Here is a 27,775-nt window from a genome sequence, read left to right on the forward strand (position 1 = left end):
CAGTGAGTGAGAGGGTTACACCACAGTGCCTAAGCTCTCTGCTGGCAGCTCACGCGTCCCCGGGATGCCATTGCCCAGAGAGAATGAGGGAGTTCTGTTCTTGAGTGCCTAGTGTAAAGACATTTTTTCTTCACCATGACCCTCTATTGACTTGGTGACTGATCAGTGCTTGCTGATTAGCACTTTTCGTCTCATCGCTTGTAATAAGGGCCTGGGAGACAGCTGTCATAGCTGATGCAGTGAGCACCCTTCTTCCTACTCCTCCTTGGCTCTGTTTGCAGCCTGTGACTTAGCATGGTGCAGTTTGTACATGGTGGAGAACAGCACAGAAACTGGAAAAACTGTTCAGAGCAAGCAGATGCATTACTTGAATTATCCTTGCATCAGTCTTGCTTTGTAAAAGAGAGATGCTAATTTGTCAGCAAATGTAAAAGCAAATGACTTGTGTAAGGTACCTGCTGCAGTGCTGGATGCTTGAGGGATTGTATAATGGGAGCTTGTGATTCTGAACTTTAAAAGTCTAGAGTTGAAGCATGTACAGACAGACCTGTTGAACGTGAGGCTGTCAGCAAGCAGAACCATTAGTGATGGATTAGGGGAAGCGAACCTGCTTTTAATGTAGATGACTCTAAATGAAAGTTTAAAAATAGAGGTATAGTTCTGTGCTTCATTTTACAGTGACCTTTAGCACTTGCCAAAAAGCAGTGTACTAGTATGCCTGTACTATGGAAAGGGGATTAAGAAAAAGGGAAAAGATGAAACAGGAAAGCTGCAAGACATCCAGAGTTTCTGGCAAGCATCCTTGTATTATGGTATGTTTTCACTTCGAATGCCTTGCACCAGTCTGTCTGAAGTGCCTCGGAAAGAAGCTATTGAGTATTGTATATCCCGCTTGGAAAACTTTTTGGACTTCATAGCAAAATTAAAGAGGTAGAAAATTATGCTTTTTATTCTTGTGTTATTTCATAAATAAGCTTGCAACAGACTTAACTGCTGTACATGCCACATGCTTCGTAGTGATCATGATGGGCTTTGTGTGTTTGCTTTTTTTTTTCAAGAGAAGGACATGCCAAGCAGAGCTCTGAGGGCACGTGCCCGGTCCCCAGACGGCAGGTCGCCATTTCGGTGGAAACCATCGTATGGAGCAGGCTTCAGGGGCCCACGAAGCAGATCCCAAGGTTACCTCCGTGGGTATGGAGAGAGCAGCCGAAGGATGAGCTACGCTCCGATGCCCCAAGAGCGACAGAACCAGGAAGCAAAAAAGCTGGGTAAGCCAAATTCCCTTGTGCCATGTAGTTCAGCTGATGGCAGGCTACCCTTGCGCATGGGCCCATCAGTTGGTTTGGTATCGTTTCATGCACAGTAGCTCACAGGGATGCTCTCCAGGCAAAAAGCACGTGTCTCATCCCTTGTTGCTGCTTGTCGATCATAGATCCTACATTACTGTGTTTTCATTCTATGTTTTCCCTCTTTCCGCCATGCTGTAGTGATTTGCACTTTTGCCCTAGGTGTTGTCATGTATTTAAAGAATTTCTCAGCTAACTGCAACAGTTCTGTTTCCTTAGAGGCTGAGCATTTCCCTCTGTGCTGTTTGTGTCATCCCCAGATTTCACTGGCTGTCCTGTTTCTTTTTGGCTGCCTAAATTTCTCTAGCCTGCTCTGAGAAAGATGTCCACTCCTAAGTGTTATTTGGATCTTTTCCCTAGAAGCTTCATCTTCTTTTTGCTGTTTGGATGCATTTGCTTAAGGTTAAACCTGTTTCCCCCTAAATCTCTCATATAAGCGGGAAACTCATCCCATGGGTGGTCTGGTGTTAGATTATAAAATGAATGGTGATTCCAAAATTACATGTGGCTGCCAGAGTTCCTGGTCTTGAAATGTGAGTATCTATTTCCTCTTCTGCTTTTTGTATAAAAATAAAATCTTTATCTCAATTTGGCCAGAAAGAGAAAAGTCCTTAGTCGTGTTTATCAGTTATTCCAGAGTTCTAGAACTTCCCCTAACACAAATCTCCTACTCATTTTTTATTCCTTTTCTAGTATTCCTTCACTTTTTCATCTTTCTATGCAATGATCATCCCTGGAAAGAGGCATATGGTGCCTGCCAGTTCTTCCACATCCGTGCAAATTTCGTGTTGGAAATCCAGTACCCTCTGTGGTCTGAGGCTCTCCATGGTGGCCTTGTTTCTGTTTCCTACTTCTCCTGTTGCTTGTGCTCTGAGTTTCTTCAGCCGTTTCTGCTGTCCAGCAGCTGGACAGCAGTTTCCAGCTACTGCTGGATAGTAGCTATAAAGGGAGTCTGTGACCATGAAACTAAATTGTCCTGATGTGGTATAGGCATAGAGATGCTGTTGTCCTGTCACTGTATGCAGGGGGACAGACCCAGAGGTGTTCTGCTCAGCTGCTGTCTCCTGCTGCCTCCTGGTCCTCCTTCTCCACTCCCAGAGGACTCCCAAAGCCTGGCCACTCATGAGTATGTGCAAGAAACTCCCCCATACACTTTATGTTCTGTGTGCGCTACTGCTGTGCAGAGTCGGAGATGCCCTCATGCCCAGGGATCAATGCAGTCAATAGAAATCTTGTCTACCACTTTTAGTAAGAGTTCAGTAAAGTACTTAATCTTGATGAGAAATACTATGGAATGTGTTTTTAAGCACCTACTTCTTGTTTTCATTGCTTTTATGCTACTTTTCTTTCCAAGAGGGAGAATGAAGAAATGATCATGAGAGATACTCAGACTTACAGTGATGGACTCCTGTATTTTTTTCCTTGTTAATAATGTGCTATTCTACTTCTAAAATATGAGGTCTATTGTTCTTGCTACATGCAAATTCAAATCTCTGAGATAGATGCTGTGAATCCACGTAAGTTACCTTTCTGAGAAGCTTCTCCTTTTTTGTCACAGAAAGGAATAAAACAGGCTTTTGCCTGAAAAAAAATGTAAACTTTTTGCTATGAATTTTTGTTTGCTGTGAAAAAGGTTACAGAAAAGCCTACTTTTTTTCTCGCATGTACAGCCTCTGAGTCAGTTCATGTGGTTTCACTGCCATCAAGAAACTCCCAAGGACGGAGTCAACCTGTATATAGATCATCTTTAATTAAGAGGAAGGTCACAGGTATGTTTCTTTCACATCCACCATCAAGTCATGGGACCATTTCATTGAAAAGAACTAGCTTTGTGATTTTGGACTAAGTTCTCAGGGGCAAGACCCACTAGGTATTTCTCTGTGGACCACAGGGCCTGCTGGATGTCTCTGCTGCTCTAACTCAAGCAGGACTTAATAAAATCGGTTGCAACATGGTTGGTTGGTTATTGTGTACACACATATATATGTATATATAAATCTCCTCCTCTTGGCAGACCTAAAGCGCTGCAGTGACCACAGGAGAGGAGTTAGTCAGGATCAGTTGCCAGGGCTTCCCGAACTGTGTCCGTCTTTGCCAAGTCTCTGCCTCATGTCATGGGGGGTTTATCTGCAGGTGGTTGGGTCTGGGCAGCAGAAACTGTCTCTTGCTTTGAAAGCAAAACACTGCACACTGTAATGGAGGTTAAAAAGGATCCATGAAGCTCAGTCATCTCCCTGCCTGGGCCACCATCTCACCTCATTGCATTACAATGAGACTATTACAGGGGTTACAGAGGGTTTCAAATGTTCTGACACAGATGAAAAATACTTATTTGGGGAGTGTCAGTCATACAGTAATTTGATACAACCAAACTTAGAAATATTATGGAAAATATACAAAGATAAAACTCAAACAAGTGCTTGCTTGATACCAGTGAAGTGTGCTGTGCAATCACACTGTGGACTATGGAAGGGACAGCACAAGCTCTGTATCTTGAATTTTTATTTGAGCTGAAAACAGAGAAAAGTTTGTACCTTGTACCTCCTGCAGTCCAAGTGATAGAGTTTTCTGCTTTAAATCACAAGGAAATGCTTTTCCTTATCCCCAGATCTACAGAAAACAGTAGAGCAGCTATGTGACAAATGCTAAACTCTGCAACTTGTGTAGCCCTTCTCCAGTACATAAAAATGACGGTGTCCTAGTGCTGCATACTCCTGAGTTTACTGATCCTTTTCATGAGGTGTCATCATTTTTAAAATACTATTCTTCCCTTAGATGGGCCTGGGATGTTGCACCCTATGTATTCTATGCCTTTAGATACTTGGGAATAGTCATTGTCGCATTAATAAGAAGAGTAATAAATCTCTTTCACAGGAAGTCCCTAGAGCAGAAGTAACTGGAATAACTTTAATGAACAGATAGAAAATCAAACTTCACAAAAATACTTCAAACTATCTACAATACTATCAGAATACTTCAGAAAATCAAATTAGTTTAACTTCAGGTTAAAGTATTATAAAAATGTTTGCAAGACTATTCTGATAATTTCAAAATGATTCAATGATTTTATTCTTTTCCTTCAGTGAGTGCATTTTCAATGATTCAGTGATTTCCTTCTATGACTGTATTTCTTCCTTTTAGAACTTTTTTTTTTTTCTGTCCTGTATACCATAAAAAAATAAAAGCTAAATTCAAACAATGCATTTGAAATGCTCGGAAATGTACATTATACAGGAATTACTATAATCTTTGTTACATATCTGTGCTGTGTGCCTTTTGAAACATCAGGGGAAGACAGTTGCTTTTTTACAGAGATGTCTGGTGTTCTTGTTATTGACTTGCTATTTTCCTTTGGCATTTCAGAGGAGGAAGAGGTGGAGGTGGCACAAGACATAAGTGTTCGAGTTATGTCCTCTCAGTCTGTGCTCGTGGTTTGGACAGACCCTCTGTATGAAAAACAGAAGAGGGTTGCAGCAAACAGGTAATTAGCCCTTTGCAGCAAATAGGTAATTATCCCAGTGCTTGCCCCTGTGGCCAAGAAGGCCAGTGTTGTCTTGAGGTGCATTAGGAAGAGCGTTGCCAGCAAGTCGAGGGAGGGGATCCTCCCTTGCTACTCAGTCCTGGTGAGGCCGCTTGTGGAGAGCTGGGTCCAGTGCTGCACCTCACAATAAAGAGAGACACGGAGCTGCTGGAACAAGTCTTGCAAAAGGCTCCTTGGATGCTGAAGGGCCTGGAGCATCTCTCCTGTGAGCAAAGGCTGCAAGAGCTGGGACTGTTCAGCGTGGGGAAGACTGAGGGGAGATCTTATCAAGTATCTGAAGGGAGAGTGCAAAGAGGATAGGGCCAGAGACTCCTCAGTGGTCCCCAGCAATAGTCCTAGGCAATGGGCACAAACTCAAACACGGGCAGTTCTGTCTCAATATGAGGGAAAAACTGCTTGACTGTGAGAGTGATTGAGCACTGTAACAGGTTTCCCAGAGAGGTTGAGGAGTCTTCATGCTTGGAAATACTCAAAAGCCACCTGGATACGATCCCAGGCAACATGCTCTAGGCTGCCCTGCTTAAACAGTGGGGGCTGGACTAGATCTCCAGAGGTCACTTCCAGTCTCAGCTATTCTGTTGCTCTGTGATTCTGTAGATACCTACTAAAGATGAGCTGCTTTAAACTGACTACTGATTGATTTGCATTTATTTATTAATAGTTCATTAGTGGAATAATTTAGCTGAGGACATAGTAAAAGGTAGAAATTTGCATATCCCTTTGCATACCAGTGACTGTTGGTTAGAAACCTGACTGATGGGACTGTTTAACCTCTTCACCCGCTGGACCTCACCCTGGTCTCTGGTACTTAGAGGTCTGTGTAAATGTTGGGCCACAGCATTTTTTTTTTGTATTTCTGTTTTTGTTTTTAAAGAGCAGTGCTTATGGCAAAGTCAGTACCATAGGCTTCACTTGTCGCTGTTATTCGTTCCCTTTGCAGCAGGTTAGCCAAGGCAAAAATAACTCATCTGGTTCTACTAATGCTGTTAGTTTTGCAGAGTGACTTTTTACCTCCTGTGTTTCTAATCCCAGGCACTACAATGTTCGCTATCGGGAAAAGGGGGAATCAGCAAGGTGGGATTACAAGCGGGTGCCTCACCGGCGGGCGCTGGTGGAGAGTCTGCTGCCGGATACCATGTATGAATTTGCTGTCCAAATCTTGGAGGGAGAAAAGGAAGGCAAGTGGAGCGTGTCTGTTTACCAGCGGACCCCAGAAGCAGGTATGTATTAAAGAGATCGTTGGTGTGATACAAATTTTGAGGATTAAAGCTGCAAAATACAGCCGGCTTGAGGCATAGCCAGGAGAAGCAGAAAAACGAAACAGCCTTCGTGCTGCTGCCTGTTTCCCTAGAGCAGGCCTTGGTGAACAAGTCCAGGGCTGCTATTTCGGCAGGGGTAGAGCAGGTGAGAGATTGGTATGTGTATTTCTGGGGCTAAATACTGGTAATTTCTAGATTCTGTCTCTGAAGACTCAAGTTTTGGTACAGTGAAGAGAAGTGGTCCACAAGAACCAAATTACATGAGCTTTACACTCAGCTAAGCCATAGTCCTTGTGCAGACAGCCTGTCCCCAGCAGCATGCAGGACAAATTCACGATGGGGATCCTGTACAGGGGTATAATATAGGCGCACATGGACCTGAGCCATTTGTATACTTCAGTTTTTATCTTTGAAATGGTCATACAGAAAGTCCTGCAATGAGAAGGAGCAAGAAGTATATGCCATGTGAGTAAGCGTTTCTTAGTTGCCTCTTTTGCCCGTGGCTGTTTCACAGCTCCTGCCAGTGCACCTGAAAATTTGGACGTTTGGCCGTTGAAAGGCAAACCGACCTCTGTCGCTGCCTCCTGGGATGCTCTTCCAGAGAGTGAAGGAAAAGTCAAAGGTAAGTTATCATCATCATTTTTTAACCCTCACAGGGAGCTGTTCTTCTTGAAACGAGACTGTCACCTTGCAGGAGGCTGGAACGAGCACGGGTTTGTCCACACGGCATTGCCACCTATGCCACGGCTGTGTTAAAGACTTGCGCCAGAGCAAGATGTGTCTTATTTCCAGCCCAGCTTCAGCTACTCCACTGTGCTGCTGGGAAGACGCTGTCTTGTGCCCAGGATGCTTCCTGGGCTGCCATGGATGTGTGCTTACTCTCTCCTGATAAGCAGGTTGAAGTGGAGCTCCAGAAGGAAGTTTTCCAAAGGATTTATGAAAGTTAGATGAAGAAGTAAGTTAGGCAAAGTTGGGTAGCTGCCAAGAAAGTGAATGGCTTATGTTTTGTTGTATTTCTATTTTATCATGTAATGAAAGCCTCTTAAGTAAAAACACCAATAGTGATTTCAACACTTCACATGTGCTGTAGCGTTGCCATATATGGTCATATTGCTAATTTGTCAATAGCAGATTACTTGCATAAGATTTAGAAATCTTCCATTTTTTTTTGTTTTTCCCCCCAAAAATGAATAGGCTGGTTAATTGGTTCCTCACATTCTTCTGCAATTGATAGGATTGTGTTCTGAGGTCACACAGGTTTCTGGAGGTGCCTTCTCAGCGCTGTAGGAACCCAGCATTTAACAAGACACTGCTGTGAAGAGGGAAGTGTGCTGTGTCAGCATAAAAGACCTGCTTTATACGTTCGTCGGGGCAGTGGTGGAATTTTTTCCACTTTGAAGTAGGAGTTCTGCCAGTTGTTTCAATGGAGCTGCAACAAGATCCAAGAATTATTTCTTAAAGTAGGGTCGTTCAGGGACATTATCTGAAATTTAAAATCTGCTCCTAATTTTGAGCATTCTGTAACCCTTTCTCCAGATTTGTCTTCTGTCTTATAGATGATTTCTCAGTCGTTTTAAAGAGACTTGAAAACACGAATATGTCTCATACATTGTTAAGAGTTTATTTTTTTTTTTGGAACAGAAGTATAACAAGAGAGGTCTTTTTAATGAAATAAATGACATGAGTGAGATGTATAATAGCTAAATAAAACCCGTGAATTAGCACTTCATAGTCACTGTTGATAGCAGTGGTAGTTGGGAATTTTTATGCTTTTGTCCATTTGTTTTTCAAACCTGCCCTTAAATTGTCCTCTAGTAGCCGTTTGAAAGCTACCAGAATTAACACCAGTGCCTGTGCAAATAAAATTCACTCTGGTGTACTCATCATATATCATCCTGAATAGAATTATATATCTTAAAACAAGAAATGTAGAAAACAAAATTCAGCATGCCTTCTCATACTTTTTATTTATTTATTTATTTATTCATTTATTTTACTGATCAGTATGCATTTGCATGTTAAAAATGATGATGATTCTTGGTTTCGATGACTTATGCTTGGCTTATTTCTTAATGCAATGAGTATAGGATTGTTTTCGGAAGAAAAAATAATTTTCCTGTTTTAATGTTGTTGTAGTTCTAGATTTTTTGTTGTTGTTTGAAGAGAGGAAAGTTGCAGCTCTTGGAATTTATTTTCAAAATCCTGTTTGTAGCTGGTGTCAATACCTCTTACAGAGGATTCAAAAAAAAGGAAGCCTGCACATCACTAAAATCTTACCTGCATTCTAAGATACATCCCTATGAGAATGTAATGGGAAAAGTCTTCTTCATGCTTACAGTTAATTTGATTAAGTTTAAATTTTCCCAATGTGGAAAGCTATTATAATGCGTTGGTGCCACTCTCATCCTGAATTGAGATGTGAGAGCAGGGTGAGCATCTTAAGTAGCCACAAGGCCTTGCCTTGGTCTGTCTGCAGCGGTGCATGCCCTGGTATAGCTAGTAAACACAGTTTGACAGGGAAGATTTTAATTTTCTTGAATGGATGCTACCATTTAGTAATATGCAGTGTCATTATTTCCCAGTGAAAGTACTTTTTAGGGAACAACCTTACATCATTAAAGCATGAATTTTGCCTACTGGTCTGTAGTTCACAATTAAAATCCAGTCGAGACATCCACTTAATCAAAGGCTAAGCTGAAAACATTTATTTTTGACTGCAGTGATATTGTTCACATGCATAAAGTAAATGCTTTGGTTTTTTCATGGGGATGCCCCTTATGCTCCCACACTGCTTAGGGGTGAGTATATGGATCCTTAATGCTGGTGGAGTCTTTCTAGAACAGATTGGCAGAATTGCTTTTGCTTGACTGGAGTGTGAAAATGTAGTGTAATTAGATCTGTGTCAAAGCTTTGTTGAAAACGTCACCTGATTTTAATACTGATGTCTTGAAAGTTAATTATGTGAATATGCCATTTTGATCTTCTTCCAAGTAGTTTCTGTGGGAAAGAAAGATTTTTAACATTCTTGTTTGCTGTGGACATAGTTGCCGCCAGTAACACAATTGTGTTTTATCCATCTTTGGAGCAAGTGATGTTTTGGAAGAACAGTCTCTGGATCATGTGTTGTCATTTGTAAATGTCTTCATTACTAATCAGTAGGTTCTGAACTTTTATTTCCCTGGGAAAATCTAAAATCTGCTCACACTCCAACAGTCATAATAACAAAAAGTGGTCTTGCAGTGTAGCAAGCCAAACTGCCTGGCACTGTTGGTGCTGTAACTTCTTATGGTCGTTGTTGGGGCTGTTGGTGGTGGCTCTTCCCACTGGTCGGAAACTGTTGCCTTTGTATTATGAGAAAGGTGCAGCTAAAGTCTCGGTCTTTAGCTCATTGACATGGCATGCTTCTGTCTATTAAAATGAGAGAATGTTTATGCAACTTATTAATATGTATTTCATGTCTTTATACTCCAGCTGTTGACTCGACGTGCATTGATAGTGTATTAATTATAGTAATGCACGTTCTAATTCATCCTACCCATACAGTCTGTCCGCTGGAAACAGGACTGTTTTCAGTTTCCTCCTTCCAACCGTCTGCCAAATCATTTCAGAATACATTCTTTCATACGCCCCGGCTCTCAAGCCATTTGGAGCAAAGTCCATCACCTACTCTGGAGCTACAACATCAGCCATAATAGATGGTCTGCAGGCTGGGGAGCGCTATATTTTCAAAATTCGTGCAGCAAACAGGAGGGGACAAGGTCCTCAGTCGAAAGCCTTCAGTATTGGTATCCCAGCAGGTAAGCATCGTGGCCTTAGTTTGTCCATTCTTGTGTTGGTCCCAGTTATGCTTGTTGTTACTCACCTTTCTTAGTTTCCTCTGTGCTCCATCTAACCAATGCAGTTTTGCTTCCTTAAAACTTTCTGATAGCTTTTCCTGGCTGTATTGTCCAAAGGGGTGCTTGTAGATAAGCACTGATCACTCTGCAGCAGTTAAAAGGTCATTTAATGGATATTTCAACATTTTGAATAAATTGTTATCATACCCTATTTCATGGTGTGCAGCAAGAATATGTTGAGTGCTCTTCTTGTCCAAATAAAACCATATTTTGTTTCTTTAATTGCACTATTCCTGGCCACTTCCACTCTTCAAAGTTAGTCATTTACTTTTCTTAGACCTCGTCTGGACTTCTTGCTCTTGCTTCTTGCAGAAAGATAATGTTGTGAGGACAGAGAATTTACAGAGTTAACTAAAAATGTGGGCTGCATTGTCAGGTGAGGTAATGCATCCTTAAACCATGAACATGAATAAGGTCTGCTAGGGATTTGGTTCCACTGATATGCTGTTGCTCCCTCTCATTTCAGATATTTTATTTTGATTGCCCTGTTTTACGCAAGTTATAACAATTCCGTAAAAGTTGGTTAATACAGAAAGAATTGTCCCATATTCTCTTATGTAACCTGCTTCTTGCTACCTCACTGTCTTCTCTTCTTTTTCAGTTTTTGTCCTTCATCTGTTGTTATGAATAAAGAGTGTCTTTTTTTTTTTCTTTTCCCTGCCCCATCCCCCAGCTGCTCAGGAGGATTCAATAGCTCAGCAACAAGCAAGTATTCAAGATAATTCAAAGGCCAAAACACCTGGAAATGCTGGTTCACCTAGTGTTAGTGATAAAAAGAGTCTACTTTCTGAATATAAGAATAAACTCTTGGCTGGAGGAGGAGTCCTGAGTAAATCTCAGTTACCTTCTAGAAAGACAAGTGAGTTGGAACCTGATCTCCAATCCACTGAAGTGACAGATGATCACGATTCCTCCCAGGAGGCTACAGCAGCACCACCAAAAGCCCAGGTTCAGAGAAACGTTGTTAGACCTTTGCCCCCTAGTCGGCCAGTCCACCCTGTCCTTGCTTTGGGACGGATCCCCGTTCGAACCCATCCATCGGAGGGGTCACGACAGACAAGCACAGGTAAACGTGAGCCACTAGCACTGCTACCATCCTCAACACAACGCTCTTCTGCCTCTTCTGTTCCGGAGTACACAGATAATGAAACAAAGCAACTGAGGCAAAGCAGCACTAATATTCCTTCTCCTAAAACCTCTTCCCATGTTCTTCCTGCCAAAAATAATGATCTTGCTCGTAGAAGTTATGCTGAGCATGACAGTGAAGAAGCAGAGGGCAGAGCAGAACAGTCCAGTTCTAGGTCACAGCAAACAAGGCTTCCCTCAGCCTCCAGTTCTCACATGTGGAAGGATTCAAAATTGGCTGCTGTGGCGGTCTCATCAAGGTCTGCTGTTTCTGGTCACACTTCACCTCACTCTCACTCCTTCAGTGCCAAATCTGAGGGAAAGGATGGTGATAAGAATAGGGAGGGCTCACAAGATGAAAAGTCCTTGTCTCCAGCCATTGCACGCAATCCTTCTCTATCCACTTCCAGGCAGTCTTCTTCAGCAATCTATTCTAAGAAACGAAATCCTCAGATAGATTCCAATTCTCACCTCAGAGACACGCATGGTGAAAAGTCACCACACTCTGACTCAGAAGAAGATCACAGTAGAACAGCTGCTCCAGAAAAGCATTCTCCTTTGCAATCCTCTCTTTCCAACCATAAGCCTGAGGACCAGGACAGCCAAGAGATAAGAGAAAATCTTGCTCAATCAAAGCCAAGTTTGTCTTTGCCTAAAAAGACCTTTCCCTCTCATCTTCCATCACAGAAGAGCTCCCATTCAGAGGCTCCTCAGAGGGCACAAACCAGCCCATCCCTACTTCATTCTAGGGGACGGCGTCTTCCGTCTCCCGTCACATCTCAGAGTAATGAAGAATTACAGGAAAATGAGGATGAGGATGTGGGAGAAGGTAGGGGCAGAGCAAGCACCCGGTCTGTGTCTCCTAAAGAGGTCTCCCCTTCTAGAAATTTACCTGCCTCTTTCTCTCAGGGAAGCTCAAGTTTATCAAAGCAACAGCAGTCAGGGTCTCAGGCACCATCCTACAAATCAAAACTTACTCAGCCAGACTCCAGTTCTTCCAGTGCTGCAGTAAAGGACAACCATTATAATCCAAGGTTGTCATCCCCTTCTTTGAGACAAACCCGTCTTTCATTACCTACCCGTTCAAGGGTTGCTACGAGAACAGTGCCCCAAGCGGAGAAAAACTACGGCCTGCTGCCATCAAGATTATCTTCATCTAAATCTCGTCAGTCAGGTTCTAATGAAGAGGATGATTATTATAGTGAATATGACCAGAAAGAATCAGAGGAGAAATCCACATCACCTTTGGCAGCAAAATGGTCAGCTGTTTCTAGAGGTAACAAAAACACGTATGATGACACTACTAGCAATAGAAGGAAATCTATGGACACTCTTCTACCTCACAAAGTAAGATCTGAAGAAGAAGAGAAGGAAGAAACTCCAACGTTAAAAATGCCTTCTCCTGAATCACCAGGCAGCTCAGCTATAGCAGCACGGATTCCTCACTCCCCTAACAAACATATTCCATCTAAACCAACCTTCGTTTGGCCACGTTCCTCTGCGTCTACAACTACACACACTGTTTCTCCAACAGTTTCTTCTTCCACTCTGTCCCCTCGCCAGCGACTACTGAACTCCAGATTACGGAGCCCTTCCCAACGACAGTTTGTTAGACCTTCTTATAGGCAAGGTATGTTGTCTTTGTTTTAATAATCTCACTATACCAAGTTTTCCTTAACATCAGCTATTAGATGAAATGGAAAGTTCTCTCCCAGAGTGTAGTTTATTTATTATAAGGTATTAGCTTTAATTTTGGTGGTCTTAGGGAGCCCGCTTCTTGAGAGCTAAGCAAAGTGTGATGAGGTGCCCGAGACCCTTGGTCTTGCAGGGCACTGATCTGTGCAGGATCCTGCAGCCAGATTTGCACAGGATTCCACATTCCACAGAGATCTCCAAATCTCAAGTGGTCTATCTGGGCAGATCAGATGACAAAATTAGGGACTATAACGGTTCCTTACTGAGTAATGACTTCTCTGAATTTGCACTGAAAGAGCATTTTTACTCGAAATGTGACTTCTTCTCAGGTATGTTGTTCTTCCTTATAGGGACTATTGAAAAGGCTTTGGCAGGCTTTGTGCTCCTACTATGCCCACCACAAGGCAATAAGATGTTTCCATAGTCTGTACTGGCATGTAGTATTTTCTTTAACTATTTTTTAAGCACTTTCCTCTCATTTCTGAGGAGAGGTCACATGCTCCTGATGAGGATTTCTCAGGCCTTTTGACACAGTCAGGCCTTTTGATATGTTTATGACTGAAATTTGTTCCAAGATTAGAGGCTTACTTTCTCTTAAAATGTCTTCTGATTATGGGCAGGGGAACAGTAAAGCTCTGTCAGGTACTGATTCCTTGTGTGACATAAGGTGGTCCCAGACAGTCTCAGTGGCTTGGCTAGAGACAGGAATATATTTTTCCTCTTTCGAGTGCATGAACATTCAAGAACTGTATGGAGTTACCTGAGTGTTTCAGTAAGGGCATTCTGTGCTTTGCATGGATAAGAACAACTTATTTAATGTGGTTTCAGTGCTCTACAATGCACAATGCAGCTGGATATTGCACTGGCTTTAGTCAGACTAAACACTGTACGGAGGTCCACCAGCTTGCAGAACATTCAAGCAGAAGTGGGCCTTAAATAACATCATGGAGGATGTGTATGGCAGAAAGTTTAAGTGCAGTGTCTCATTTTCAGACATGACAAAGTTTCCAGAACTCCACTGACCCACAGCATGCAAAAGATGTAGGTAGTTCCTCCTCCCTGAACACTGAGATCCTTCATCCTGCTAAAAATCTTACCCTTCATTTTTGCAGATGGTGTCATTACCAATGAAATTCAAAAGTTAATGGCCAAGGAGTGTCTGTTTCTTGTCGGTTAATTTCATATATAATTCCTGGTGAGCTAATATCTGTGAGCTAGAATGTGGCTGTTGCTGCCTTTTCTGAGTTTGAGAGCCTGCAGCTCCGTGCCGCAGCTTTTGGAGCTCTCAACTGAATGCGTTTCTTGTAGCTGTGTGAGGTGAGCCTTGTTTTGCAGCTAGAGAAAGGGAGCCTTTCCTTTTTTTCTGCTTAAACATTTGCAGAAATGAAGGATTTGTCCTGTGTTTCTTGAGTCTGAAGCAGATCTTAATTGCTGTGTTGGCAAACCTGTATTTGCTGCAGGTGCTCTAAACCAGTTCAGAAGCTTTCTAGGAGGTGTGAACAAATCACTAGGCTAGGACTGAAAATCCGGAAATTCAGACCAGAAAATTTTCTTCTATCATCAGAAATTCATCCAACATTGAGCTTGATCTGTATTTTAATGTGATGTGAGATGAGGCAACAGCAATACCCTTTGTGCTGGTGCCTTTAGAAGAGCTGTCTTGGGCAGAAAGCTTTGCATATCTGCTTTCCAGTGTAGGAGCTGACTTTATCTATATTGGATATTACAGAAAAAGTTATCTTAATGCCATGGTGTTGGGAGCCATTTGACTGTATTCACTGTTTTAATAATCTTGATTTCATTTTTAAATGTCAGTTTCCTGATGCTAATAGTTTCCAAACAAAATTTGCCATGGCTGCTTTGCACCATGTTATTGACATAAAACAGTCTTACGGACAATCTGAGTAGAACCAGTGAGGCCACATTTCCATCTTTGCCGAAGTAAATGGCAACCCAAGCATACTGGTGAATCTAGCCTTTATGTGTAGTCAGATTCATATTAAACCTGTTATACATCGTATTTAATGTCTAAATGCTGAATACAAATTGTGAGAAACTTCACAGTGAGAAAACCCTGAGTATCTGCAAGTATTACACAAAGTTCAGAATCAATAATGACCATCATTCTGTAACCTGTACAGGTAAAATACCTCCATGAGACTTGTATTTAACAGTGCATTCATAAGAGATATTGCATTTCTTTATGTTTTGTTTTGTGATTTGTAATATGCTGTCTTTTGTGTGGCTTTCTTCAGAACAGTGTGCTTTCTTCTGTATTTCAGGTTACAATGGCAGGCCAAATCTTACAACAAAAAATGGAAATGGAAAAATACTACCTGGTAATAATGGAAAACCAAGTGGACAGAGAATAATCAATGGCCCTCAAGGAACAAAGTGGGTAGGGTGACTTTCTCTGCAAATTCAAGATTCTTTGGCCTTTTGTTTTACTTAGCTTTTCTTTATGATAAAAGTCAGCAATGTCCCTCAGTCAAGGAAGGTGTAAAATTAGGTTTCGCTTAGTTTCCTGTGTTGCTACATTTAAATCTAGTGACAAATACAGCATTTCATTCTTTGGACATTATAAATGGCAAGTTTAAAGCATAATAGTTTGAATTTTCATCTACAACATCAGTGCCATAGAAACGTTAGTGAAGCATTTTTCCTCAAAGTCCATGGGACTTGTGCTCCTAGGTTGCTCAGGACTTGTCTACGGTGAAGTATCAATGCAAGGTGGCTGGGATAGTTGTTGTGGAACGTGTATTTGGCAACACTTACTGCAGACTGACACTCCAGGGAGCAAAGGGCACACATGAACAGGAGTGTAGAAATGTAGTGTTACTTACCAAGTGTCTTGATGCTTTAAATGCCCACCTTGCCCATCAGAATAGCTTCCCTGGGTTGACAGGCTTCAAACTGATACCTTTAGATGTTTTGTAGTTCATACAAATATGTTTCTAGTTGTATTTTCAGATGAATTCAGGTATCATTAATGGGAAAACCCCATTGGGTGCCTAAATGCCCAGATCTTGTCCTTCAAAATTCTTCCCAAGCAGTTTGTAACCAACCAGTGTAGGGAAGGAACTGGTATTTCCTACACATTTTTCCAAACATTGAATAGGATGAGATTGTGACCAGCCTCACTGAAGTCAGTGGAGCCACTCACACGGCAAAACAGTAAGTGATACAAATAAATGGAGAGGTGTAAAGACACTTTGTAGCCACTCTAATAGAGAAACATTAGAATGTGCATCAAGGACAGCGTATTAAGGGAGGCATTTTGAAAGGCATGTCTAAGGACATTTAAATAGACTGCGGAAAGAGAGCTGAAAGGGTCCCTGAAGGGATGTGGTCTGTTCTCTCTCCCTGCCCAAGGTAATGGAGGTTGAAGAAGAGGGCATTGCTCCCAGCGAGACAGTCCATACCTTCATCTATGTCACCAGCTGCAGCTCAGAGACCTCCAGAAGTAATCTGCTCTCATGAGTTATTGTCTTCATGCTACAGAGAGTTTCCTAAAGCCAAATATACATCTTGCTTGCCAACTTGAAACTGCTACTGTGTGGTTTCCCCAGTGTCTTCTCAATACTTAACACATTTTGTATTTTCCTGTTCTGTGGAGTACTGAATATTAACTGAGGTTAAAACAGCGTCCATTGAGCTACTTTGGGTTGAAGTAGCAGTGGGTACTCGATTTTAACTAGTTACCCCCTTGAATTCAATCCAAGCACTCAGGTGGGTTTGATTTATGAGACAGAAGCTTTCCATCAGTGTCCTACCCCAGTTAAAATCTTAGATAATTTATTTTCACTGCTGTTTTAATCTAAATGGGCTAGTGTATATATATATATTTTTTTCTGATTGATAAACTTACTCTTAAATCCCATTTTCAAAAGGACCCAGGGTTGTATTCAAATCAGTATTACAGGAATCCAACTTTGGAGTTATATAGCCCAAGAAAATAGAGTTGTCCTTTGCTAATCAGTCCTGTAGCAGGTGATGTGAATGTGGTGGTTGTGCAGCTCTGGAGTCTCTGGAGTTTCTGGAGATTTGCCTTCTTAAGCAGTGATTTTTTAGAGATTCCTAAATCATTCCTAAATCACTTACACTTAAAAGTCACTGTCAGTGTTGTAGCTATTCCTGAACATCACACTTAAAGTCTGTATTTCCCCGGGATTTCTTTTGTCATTAAATTTCATTTAACATTCTTGCAGGCTAGCTGAATTTAAATCCAACTTTTGCTTTTAGATTGTAGATCTCGACCGGGGACTAGTATTAAATGTTGAAGGAAAATACCTCCAAGATTCCCAAGGCAACCCTCTACGAGTGAAATTAGGAGGGGATGGACGTACAATTGTTGGTAAGTACTGACTTCCTTATAAAGAAGAAAACCCAGCAGTTTGTGTGTGCACAGTAACAGACCCTAATGAGCAATGAGCATAGGTGGGGAGAACACAATCCCAGTCCATTAGAGGGGCTTTACATAGTCTCCAAGTTTCTGTAGGCAGGAGATGACGGCAGGAGCTGCTCTTCAGCCACCCAGCACAAAGCTGGACTTAGCAGGAGCAAAGGTCCAGCCTGAAAATAACTGCTCGGAGCTGGGCCTTCGGACTGACCCGTTCCAGGAGGTGGAGCCTTGAAAGCCTTGAAAGGCTTTTCAAGGATTGTTTGCTGGATCTGCTGCATGCTGCAATGTCCTTTTGCCTGGCAGTTTCCTAGGGCAGTTTCCTGAGAGCCTTCTGTAGCTTTAGGCTTTCTGGGTGAAGAATAAGCCCAGCCAGTGACAATTATGTGAATTCATAAAAATGCTCTCTCCTCACAGCAAATAATAAAACAGAGCCTAGGAGCTTCAGCAGTGCCAGGCCTGCCGTGACATCCTGACTGGCTGATGGGCTGTGCTCTAGCATGAGACACTAGGAATATCTAAGATAACTGTGCTACGCAGCCGTAGGGTACTCTGTTTTTACCTTAAATCTCATCAGTCTCCATTGTTTGGATTTTTTTTTTCTGAACAATGTCCCTTTTGATGCTGTTCTGGTGATCAGTTATTCCCAAATTACAATATTCTTAGTAACCATATAACATGTGGTGCCTCCTGTTAAATTCTTGTTTTCAGCTTCAACATCTGATGGCAAAGACCTCCACAGCTCAGTCCCCACATTAATTCCTTTCTCAACTCTAGTGATATTCCTTGAAAACAAACTTTGTTAGAGGGATATCATTATTTTTAATGGCCTCTAGGACTTCAGCTTATAATTCCTTGATCATCATTTTTTAAAAAATCAGTCCATTCTTACTCAGAACTAGAAATTCCTGAAAAATGTCACTGCTCTTTCAGGGATCAATTTTGATACTTTTTTTGATAAAAGAAAAGGGCTTGTTCTTGGTAAATATAGTCTTTATTGTACTTGTACAGTACCACAGTACTCTTTAATCTTAGGGGGATGGGACAAAACAAATGTCATCCTAGGGCTTGCTCTGACTATATCTTTAGCACTTCATTAGTCTTTCTCTCTGATGATTGCCAAGAGTTATTATCCTTGAGGCAGTAGCTGTTTTCAGCCTGCATGGGAGGGATGAACAATCCAGGCCACTGTTTCCCTGCGAATATCCTTTTCTGAATAGGATTACTCAGGTGATATTCATAGTTCTGAACTGGAACAAAGGCTGTGTGCTGGGTACTTTTGCATTCCTGTAGAAAAAAAAAAAACATTTCTGACATTTTCATAAAAGCAAATAGTGGTGATGAAGATAATTCCCACTTAATTTGGTTGCATTTTTGAGAAGTTCTCAACAATGTAACTGAATGTAAACAAACCAAGCTACTCGAAGTCATGGTGCCTGCGTTCTGCAGGATTTGCTTTCCTCTACTGTTCAGTTTTCTTGCACTGCTGATTTGGACTTCTGGATAAGGCTCAGCAGATGGCTTGTTTTTAGAAAAAGGAAGTGGCAAGGGAAGAAGACCTGAGCTTGAGGAGCATATACTGGCAATGGATTTGCTTTTGGATTATAGTAATGCTAGATCAAAATCTTTGTGTTAGCAACTCCTTTCACTTTCTTTTCACTTTTTCTTTTTTTGATTTTTTCTTTTTTTTTCCTCTCACCATAGGCTGTGCAGTCAAGATGTATAGCTAGAAGGCATCCCACAATGTTTATCTTATGTTTATTTTAGGTTTATGAAAGGGGGACAAGTCTTGGGGACAAGTCTTTCAGAGCTGTTGAGCATGCTCAAGCGCCATGCAAGCTGTTTGGGTCGCTGCACCTCAGCTTATCAAGGGCAGTCAGCATGTTGTGGGACCTGACTCTTGCACAGAGCGTAGTCAGGGAGAATCACCAAAGTCCATTTAAACTGTTTCAGTGTGAGAATGGATAGCAGAATGGAACTAAAATGAGGTTTGATGCTTGAGTATGTCTTTCTATATGTAGAGATAATTATTAGCTATCAACAGCACTGTATCAACCATAAATATTTTATTTCTGAAGTTGACCACAAATAATAAAAACTACATGTGATCTGTAAAGGCACTGATGGTTGTGTATGAGTCCATCTAAAGAGGTCTCTTGAATGCAAATTCAGTGCCTGAAGTTAAATTGCTTACCATAAATACTTGCAACATCCAGAACTTGGCTCATACTTTTCTTGCAGTGGCAACATCTTACTAGCTTCTCCCAGACTTTATTTGCATATGTTTAACATTAGAGAGCAGAATATGGATTCATCATACCTTTCAGCAACAAGTAAGAGATTAATTTAGATTAAATGCAGGCTTCACATAGTGACTCTGAAGCAAAATCTCCCCATAGAGTTCCCAAGAAATGTTTAATGCACTGTTGATAAAAGTGAACATCCTTGTGGTTTGTCAGAGATTCTTCAGAACCTTTTTCCAGCTTCTCTAGACATGGGTCTTCCTTGGATAACAACCTCCTTCTCTGTCAGCCTGGTTACAAGACACTGTGACCACACTCAGTGCCCTTGTGGAATGTACTGCTGTTAAATATCATGCTGTAAACCTGCAATGGATTAATAATGAGATTTTGTTTTGGGCTTTATTCTTCTCTCCTAGATGAGAAGGGTGCCCCAATGGTGAGTCCTGATGGATTGCCTTTGTTTGGTCATGGCAGATTTAGTAAACCTGTAGCAAGTGCACAAGATAAGCCAATAATAAGCCTTGGAGGGAAACCTCTGATTGGTCTTGAAATGATTAAGAAAACAACCACTCCATCAACTACTACAACTACCACAACACCCGCAACAACTACCACAACAACGACAACAACTACCACAACAACGACAACAACTACCACCACCACTCCTGAACCAACCACAACTGAACCACCCACGGAGAAACCAGCCCCTACCTGCCCTCCAGGCACCTACGCACAGTATGATGATGAGGGCAGCTTGATGCTAGGGTTCGATGGCCTGCCCGAGTGCAATGCAGAAGGTAACTTCCTCTTGTGCTGCCTGAGTGTTTTTGGTTGTACTGTTACAGTACAGTTACACTTTGTGCTGTTTCAAAAATGTATGGCAGGAAAGAATCTACCTTTGAAAAGAGTTTTTTGTCCAAGGGATAACTTAGAAGCTGATATTAGAGCAGCTGTAGAAGGCTTTGAGGGGGAAAATGGTTTTGCATTGGAAAACATCAGCTTGCCTCCAAGCTCAAGTTTTTCATGGAAATATGTTGATATCCCACATAAGATGGGACAAGCTTTTAAAAACGAAATTCTTGTCTTCTTGCCAGCTCTTGAAGATAGAGATTGTCAAGCAGGAATGTAGCACAGCAGTGATGAAGCTGGGAAAAGACAACCCTGACTGCACATACAGGGCAGAGAGCTGTAGATTAATTCCTTTCTCATCTGAAAATATAAGGCTGTGACAGTGAATGTCATTTTTTCCCTGTTGCGGTTACACAAGCTTAGGACATGATGTTGAACTGAGTTCCAAAGTAAGCAAGTATAAATCCACTGGAGTCAGTGGGTGTTGAGCCTGTTTCTACCAGGTTTTACCCCTTCATCACTTGAATGTTGCATGGCAAACCAGTCGGCTGGTTATTTTGCAGAGCTGCATCAGGGAGTGCCACTGTAGTTTCCATCCCTTTCATTCACAGGCAGTCCCCAGCTGAGCCTGGAAATAGGGAAATACAAGTAGGGGCAAGTATAGCCATAAGCTAAGCAGGAGGTTGTGCAGTCAGGCATCTGATGACTGCAGTGGCTGGTTTTAATCGTTAGTTAACTGCCCCCACCAACCTTTCCTGAATTCATCTGTATCTCTGAAGCCAAAGTAGCTTAACAAGCAGGTCATATAATCTTGGCCTGGGAAGATGAACTATCAATTTAAAGAGTGCAGAAGATATGGAAATACATGGCTTCAGCAACGGTGAGCCTAAGTAAGGACGACGCCTTTGGAAAGGATCTCAGAAGCAGAAGACTGAAAATTGCCTTACCGCATATACTAGGTAAGAAGTGTGTCTAGTATTGATATACACAGTTTATATACACATGTGAATATGTACACATAGGTATGTGTGCATGTGTATCTGTACATACATAAGTATTTACATATAAATGACATGGTCATTAAATATTTTTTATTGTTGTTTTATTTTGGTTTTGGTTTTGCCTTTTATTAAATGGTCCTACAATATATATGCCATACATTGAGGATTTTGGTAGCATCATGTAGTACAGGATGTTTTGTGCAATATTCTTTGGCTATGGAAAGCATAACTTTTCAGTGACCATACTGCTTTTAATTAGCGCAGCCAAACTCAATCTTGACACTGATCAGCCTTAGGAATTCCTGTTGTATCTCCTTCTAACGCCTTTGAGATTATTTTGTGAGCCATGGTCTTTTAGCATGGTCTCAGTGTAGCTTGGCCTACTTCTAAAGGAACTGGCTTTCTATCTGGTGAGTGTTTCTTTTTTTCTTATCATCTTTCTATTCTCTTTACTGCCTTTCCTCACCTATTCTTCACTCAACGATGAGTTGCACTTCTCAGACAAGTTGCTTGTCTATGTTGCTTGTATACACTGCTCTTATTCTATCCATTGCTTCACTCTAATGCATCAGAAAACCTTGCAATCCTGTGCTGTTACCCTGCTGAGGAAAGGCCTCTCCATATTAACAAGGAATCTTTGCAGAAAAGGTGGCTTTTCTCAATGTGAAAGTTGCATTTTTTTGTTTGCTTTTTTATGTTTTGTATTAAGTGGGATGCAAAGCCCGTAGTTTCCCTTTTGACTGAATTTCTGCTTTGACTGCTGGATAGCCCTATATTCAATAAGAGTAGGTATTTATTTCTGTGATACAGTTCATGAAATGTGTCTGGGCTGAATCTGAGCACAGGCTCCAGAAGCAGAACAATAAAAAGCTTTCACTTAGCCTAGTACCATTTTTAGCAAAGGTGTGGGTTGGGAATTTTTTTGTGTGATTTAATGAACATTAGAAAACATTCTGTTGTTTTCTTTTCTTTCTGCCAGCTGGTCTTGCTGAAGCTTTGAACTTTAAAAGAGGCATGAATGAATTTTTTTTTTAACGCAGCCTGCCTATTTGGTAAGAACAGTTTTGCGTCTTTAACTGTCCAGCACTTCAACAGCATCTGCAAATCCATCAAAGCAGAAGACTGAAAGGACAAGCAGGTCTTAGATCTCTACGTCTCTACTACTAATGTGCTATACAGCTTGAACAATTATTAGTCCCTACCTGGCAGTTTTTAACATTTCTCTGAAGAATATATACATTTTTTTTTTTACTGCCTCTTCTCCTTACTGGCATTTTGGTCACTGGCCCCAACATTTGAGAAATGCAGCAAAATATCCTGCATAGAGGAATATGCTTGGAAAGAAAGCACCTTTATGGTATTTACTTAACAATGGCTATGTTACTGTATCAATTTTAAGAAGGATAAACAACTGCTACTTGAGCTACCAAAATAGTTCATGCAGTTCTTTCTTGATCCTTCCAGAAAAGTATTTTACATGTCTTTCTTCTCTGAGTCTAGAAAATACTCCAGTTCATCTAGGGAAATACTGCTTCTGCCAAAGCTTGATATTTTGTCACTAAGTGCTCGACTCACAAACAGCTGGAGGCTGCAAGTGCCAAAAACCCCGTCACATGTTCTGCTTAAGCTTTGGCATACTCGTTAACTATCTGGCAGAATACTTGCACATCCCAGCAGAAATTTTTGTCAGCACTTTACTAGATTCAGCAGTATTTAACTTTCAGGAAGGAGTTTAGCCACACAAGTGTGGTTTATCAGTGAAAAGAACTAAACTTTCAGTGAATTCACAGAGAAAAATGGTGGATTCATAAACACTTTCTACTCATATGTGAAGTGTGTAGTCTGCCGCTCTTTCAGATGTCAAGAGACCATGGCAAACAATCTTGCCAAGGCTTAGTTACATTTGATACAGGCAGTGCTAACTGAAGAACTACAGCAAGAAGACTTGAAACAAGCTGGAGAATTCCAACAGATATAAAGGGAGACAATTATAATGATAAAGCATTTTGGTTTTTTTGGAGCACTTTATCATCATCATCATGCCTCAGTTAATGTATAGGAACAGAGAAAGAGAAATAGAAGTTTATGACCAAACAGCAATAGACAAGAGAAATTACTTACACTGATACGTAGACAAAAATTTTAAAAGCTAATATGTGTGAGCACATTGAAATCTGCCCATGAAGACCTCCAGATTTTTTGCACATCTGAGCCTCTGCAAGGACTTTGACCTAACCAAGCAAAACTGTATGTATTGCAGACATTGGTTTGGACTAACCAGCTGTGGTGAGGATATCTGCTGGATTCAAAACACAGTCTGCTGGGTCACTCACTAGCCTCACAGAGGTCAAGTGGATTTCTAGCCTAAAATGATCTCCTGATGATTTTCTGCAGAAGGCTGTCAGAAAAATAAAAAAAAAAAGTTTTGCTAAATGAAAGTGACTGAATGAACTAATTTCTTCTGCTGTCATAGCTTGTTTTGGCATTTATATCACTGCTGTGTTATTCAAGTTGTTTTTAAAAGACACCATTGTAGTATAATAAAACAATCTTTGTACATTAATTGTTAGTTCTAAATAAAAATATAAAATACAAAATGCAAAGGTATGGTTCAGATTATGTTTGTGGTTTATTTGAAATGGGTTACTGAAATTTTGTAACATTTAGAGTAGAGCCTTAATGCAAGTAATACTTTTTTTTTTTTTTTTTTTTTTACTTTTCATGTAAAGAGCTACACATAGGTTGTCATTTTTTAAAGATTGATCTTAAGGTCAGTCTTGCCTTTCCCTTACCTTTATTTGCACACTGGCCTCTCCCCAACCCTAATGTTTAAGTGAAGACTTCTGATTCCACCTGCAGTGGATTCCAACAAAACACTTTCCATTGCGTTTTGAGGCTGGTCCAAACTTTGTGTGCTCTCTGGCTTCCTGAGTAGCGTAAGGGAAATGCTGTTCTCATCATGTCCAGGGAGGCTTCCGGAATTTGCCACCGAGTATCAGGTGCTGGATGCCTGACCTGCAGAGATGACGAGATGATACGTAGGAATAGGCATCTGGGAAGTCTGTGAGTGCATCTGCATTGGTTTTTGGTGTGGATGGGGAGTGTGCTTTTGATGTGCACCTCACAGTCCTGTCCGTTTGCCTGGTGGAGGGTTTTCAGTGCACACGAACTGGATTCGTTCTGGCTGAAACCAAATCAGGAGATGGGCTTCAGGATCATGTGCAAGTGCCCCAGCCTGCAATGGGCATTCAGTCTGTGGGATCAGACGAGAGCCAGTAAAAAGTAAAACCTCTGCATTATTTTACAAGTCTGTTCCTTTTGAGCTGCACCACTTGTAGGCATAAACATTGCTGTCTGGGTTGTTTGTATTTTATTATATGTAAAAAATATTTGAATAGAGATTTTCAGTTTGTATGAACTGCTTGATCTATTTTGTACATATGAATTCCTCATGTAAACTGCTCCTGAGACTATGAAACATTATGAAATCCCAACCTGAGTGTTACGTGGGGTGCTGACAGTACTGCCTTTGCTCCAAGAATCCTGTGGCCCAGTGCAGACTTCCCAAAAGGTGCATTACAGGTCTGAAGCTGTTTTCCTCCAGCAAAACTCCTGACTAATTGAGGTTAGCTACTCATCTGTTGTGAATATGAAGAGGAGTGTCACTGTGTTATCTGGAAACTTGGCAGTTGTCTTATTTCCTTACAAATTAATTGGCTAAAGATTTCTATTTTAAACTTTATTCAAGATGTAATTTGTTAGGAAGGTGGAGAAAATGCAGCTGAATTCTTATAATTTTTTCTTCTTCTTCTTCAGGAGATACATTCTCAGGACTGGATTCAGATGCGACAGCCACTCCGGAGGCGTACGTGGTATACGATGATGGTACTGTTTGACTCTCGTGAAAGTCTCTTGCAAGTGGGATTTTTTTTTAATTTGAATTTGGGTTGTAGAAGGCCAGTTAATGAATAGAACTTTAAGAGGCAGTGGTGAGCTGGAATAGCTTTCTAGAGTCATATGTTGTGCGAAGAATGGGGATTCCCAAGACAATTGTTTCTTGGAAGTGAAATATCCTTAATGTAAAAGACTTTTGCTAGATCTGCCTGGAGGGGTAGTTGTCATCTGCAGAAAACAGATGTTTAAAGAGAAATAACTCCGGGCGATGACTAGAGCCCCAGAACCTCTATGGGGATAGGACAGCAATGCCAAATGGTTCTTTGCCCTTCATTCTGTGTTCATCAGTTGTTTATCCCAGTAGCTTTTAAAAGAACATTAGATGTAATGGGATTGAGTACCAGTTTCCATATAGGGTTCCTTACCATGAGAAAGTGGATGCATGGAACTAGGTCTTTCACTGTGTCAGTTACCTTCATCTGTTTGCTCGTGGGCTCCTAGACCAACAGCTGAAGATCTCTGAGCAGTAGAGCAAATGGCTTAGCACTGCAATAGGTTTTTCTTACTTTCTACTTAGTTGTCATAAACTGAGGGAAAATTGCCCAGAGATTTACCTTCCCTATGGACCTAATGGGACTGCTAATGGCAAGAACAAGACTGGATTTTGAGGATTCTGGAGCAGTATGAACCAGTTTTAGGATTACAGAAGAATAGCACACAGGTTGTTTAAAAAAGTAATCTTTTTCACTCCCTTAATTTTCAGCATTTTAGGAGCACAGCCAGGGATTCAGTTACTGTACTCTCTTCCTTTGAGGGTTGCAGCAGGAGGTGGTAGTAGAACCGAGTTTGGAATATTGCCATACGAGTGCATTTATTTACCATGGTTCTCTACCTGTGTGAGCGAGGTCTAAATCAGCAATGACCTTAGTATTGCGAGGCAAAGACTTTGTTCTTGCTTTCCATCACATTTTCAGAAACTCTTGCAAGACTGCAGTGTGGTAGATACTGCCCTAGAGTGCCATAAGAAATTTGCCCCAGCTGTCAGAGAGTGCTTGGCATTCCTGTGGGACTGTGGCTTGTGGTGCATACACTTCCATTCTCAGAGGCATGCCAAAATAATGTGAAGCAAGCTAACATTTTCATTTTATGTTTCCTCTGAAGATTATGAGTTTTTCGAGAGCACTTTGCCCCCAACCACCACCACTGTCACTACCACCACTACTTCTACAACAACAGAGTCGGAAATTGTCTACCCAGAGACTAGTGTTGTTGGTACCAGCCCTCTGTCAGAATATGATATTGCTGGGAAGAAACGGTTCACTGGTAAGGATATACTTTTTTTTTTAATGTAGCTTATTATTTGTACTGCAAATAGTTTATGTTCTAGCAAGGTCATACCTTAAGCTGAGGCCACTGCACAAATATGTCCAACAAAATAGCCTGTAGTCCTTATAAGGGCTGCCTCCTGGAAAACCCAAACAGCAGGACTTTGTTCATAGCTTTGATATTTACATCTCTATATGTGGACTTACACCATTTTTTTGAAACAATGCAACATTGTGTTTGCTTTAGCTAAAGTCAGTAAGAGGTGTCTCCTCTGGTGCATCAGTTTAAATTCACACCAGTAGTTCAGTCAGTGCGAGTCTTCATACAGATGAAAGTCTTCCTCTGAAGAACCAATTTCTTTTCTACTGCCTCAGGCAACTTTCACCAACCTTGCATGAGCATGAGGATCAAAGGAGAACTTGATGTACTTCATGCAGGACATTGGGGAAAGTCAAAGAATTAATGAAATATTAGATGTGAACTTTCCAAAAAGTAAAACTGATAGATGTAGACTTCACTTTGCTATTGATAGCTTTCCTTCATAGTTCTAGAAGGAACTTCTAGTATATCACCAAGACCCAAAAGGCTGGCTCCTATATTTGTGAAGCTGATGAAGTGTGTAGGTTGGCAAGGTTCCCTCGCTTCAAAGCTGCTGTGCTTCTATGGCAGAGGAGCAACTCATGGCCAGACTGAAGGGATTCGAGGTGGTAGGACTGTGGAATCCAGTCTTCACCCTGAATTGGTAGCCCTCTGGGAGCCTATTACAAACCTCTGGCTCTTCAACTGAGGATTAGGTCAGCTGCTGGCCCAACCAGGGTTGTGGACATGAGTTCAATTACAGAAGAATGGCTTGAGGTCAACTTTGACTCTTGACAACTTCATGTCTTGCCTTCATTTCTAACATCCACAAGCTTCATGTGGCTCAAAGTGATGGTCTGCTCATAAAGATTTGTTTTTATATATGCCTTTTCTCCATGCATCTTCAGGTTCCCCTTGTCCAGACAGTTTCATCACGTTGCTTTTCAGCTCTATCAGTGACAGTCCTTGACTCTTTTAGACAGAAGGGCTAAAATTAACTTTATTGCCAGATCCAAAAAATCTCCCTTTAGGGCACAAAATCCAATACGATAAACCAAGAAATGTTGGCTTATGAATACTTCAAGGCAGTAGGTAAAAAATACTATAATCTCAGCAGAATATA

At 41.3% G+C, this 27,775-nt stretch overlaps 1 protein-coding gene across 2 annotated transcripts in view; it reads left to right on the plus strand.

Annotated features, from left to right (window-relative positions):
• The first annotated feature begins 1,050 nt into the window (after positions 1–1,050).
• FNDC1 (fibronectin type III domain containing 1) overlaps positions 1,051–27,775 on the plus strand; it is a 44,033-nt gene continuing 17,308 nt past the window's right edge. Inside the window, exons 1-12 of one of the 2 annotated variants that reach the window (XM_010212521.2) lie at positions 1,051–1,268; positions 3,017–3,115; positions 4,710–4,827; positions 5,920–6,107; positions 6,661–6,768; positions 9,755–9,943; positions 10,716–12,797; positions 15,145–15,260; positions 17,105–17,216; positions 19,921–20,301; positions 25,171–25,239; positions 26,410–26,571. In XM_010212521.2, the coding sequence (XP_010210823.2) occupies positions 1,067–1,268; positions 3,017–3,115; positions 4,710–4,827; positions 5,920–6,107; positions 6,661–6,768; positions 9,755–9,943; positions 10,716–12,797; positions 15,145–15,260; positions 17,105–17,216; positions 19,921–20,301; positions 25,171–25,239; positions 26,410–26,571 (3,826 nt within the window). In that variant the 5' untranslated portion in view covers positions 1,051–1,066. The remainder of the gene's footprint in view (positions 1,269–3,016; positions 3,116–4,709; positions 4,828–5,919; positions 6,108–6,660; positions 6,769–9,754; positions 9,944–10,715; positions 12,798–15,144; positions 15,261–17,104; positions 17,217–19,920; positions 20,302–25,170; positions 25,240–26,409; positions 26,572–27,775) is intronic. The other variant, XM_088537072.1, reaches the window with a different exon arrangement.

Source organism: Tinamus guttatus, unplaced genomic scaffold (assembly GCF_059628265.1).
Source record: "Tinamus guttatus ecotype Peru unplaced genomic scaffold, ASM5962826v1 Tinamus_guttatus_pri_ptg000716l, whole genome shotgun sequence".
NCBI lineage: Eukaryota > Metazoa > Chordata > Aves > Tinamiformes > Tinamidae > Tinamus > Tinamus guttatus.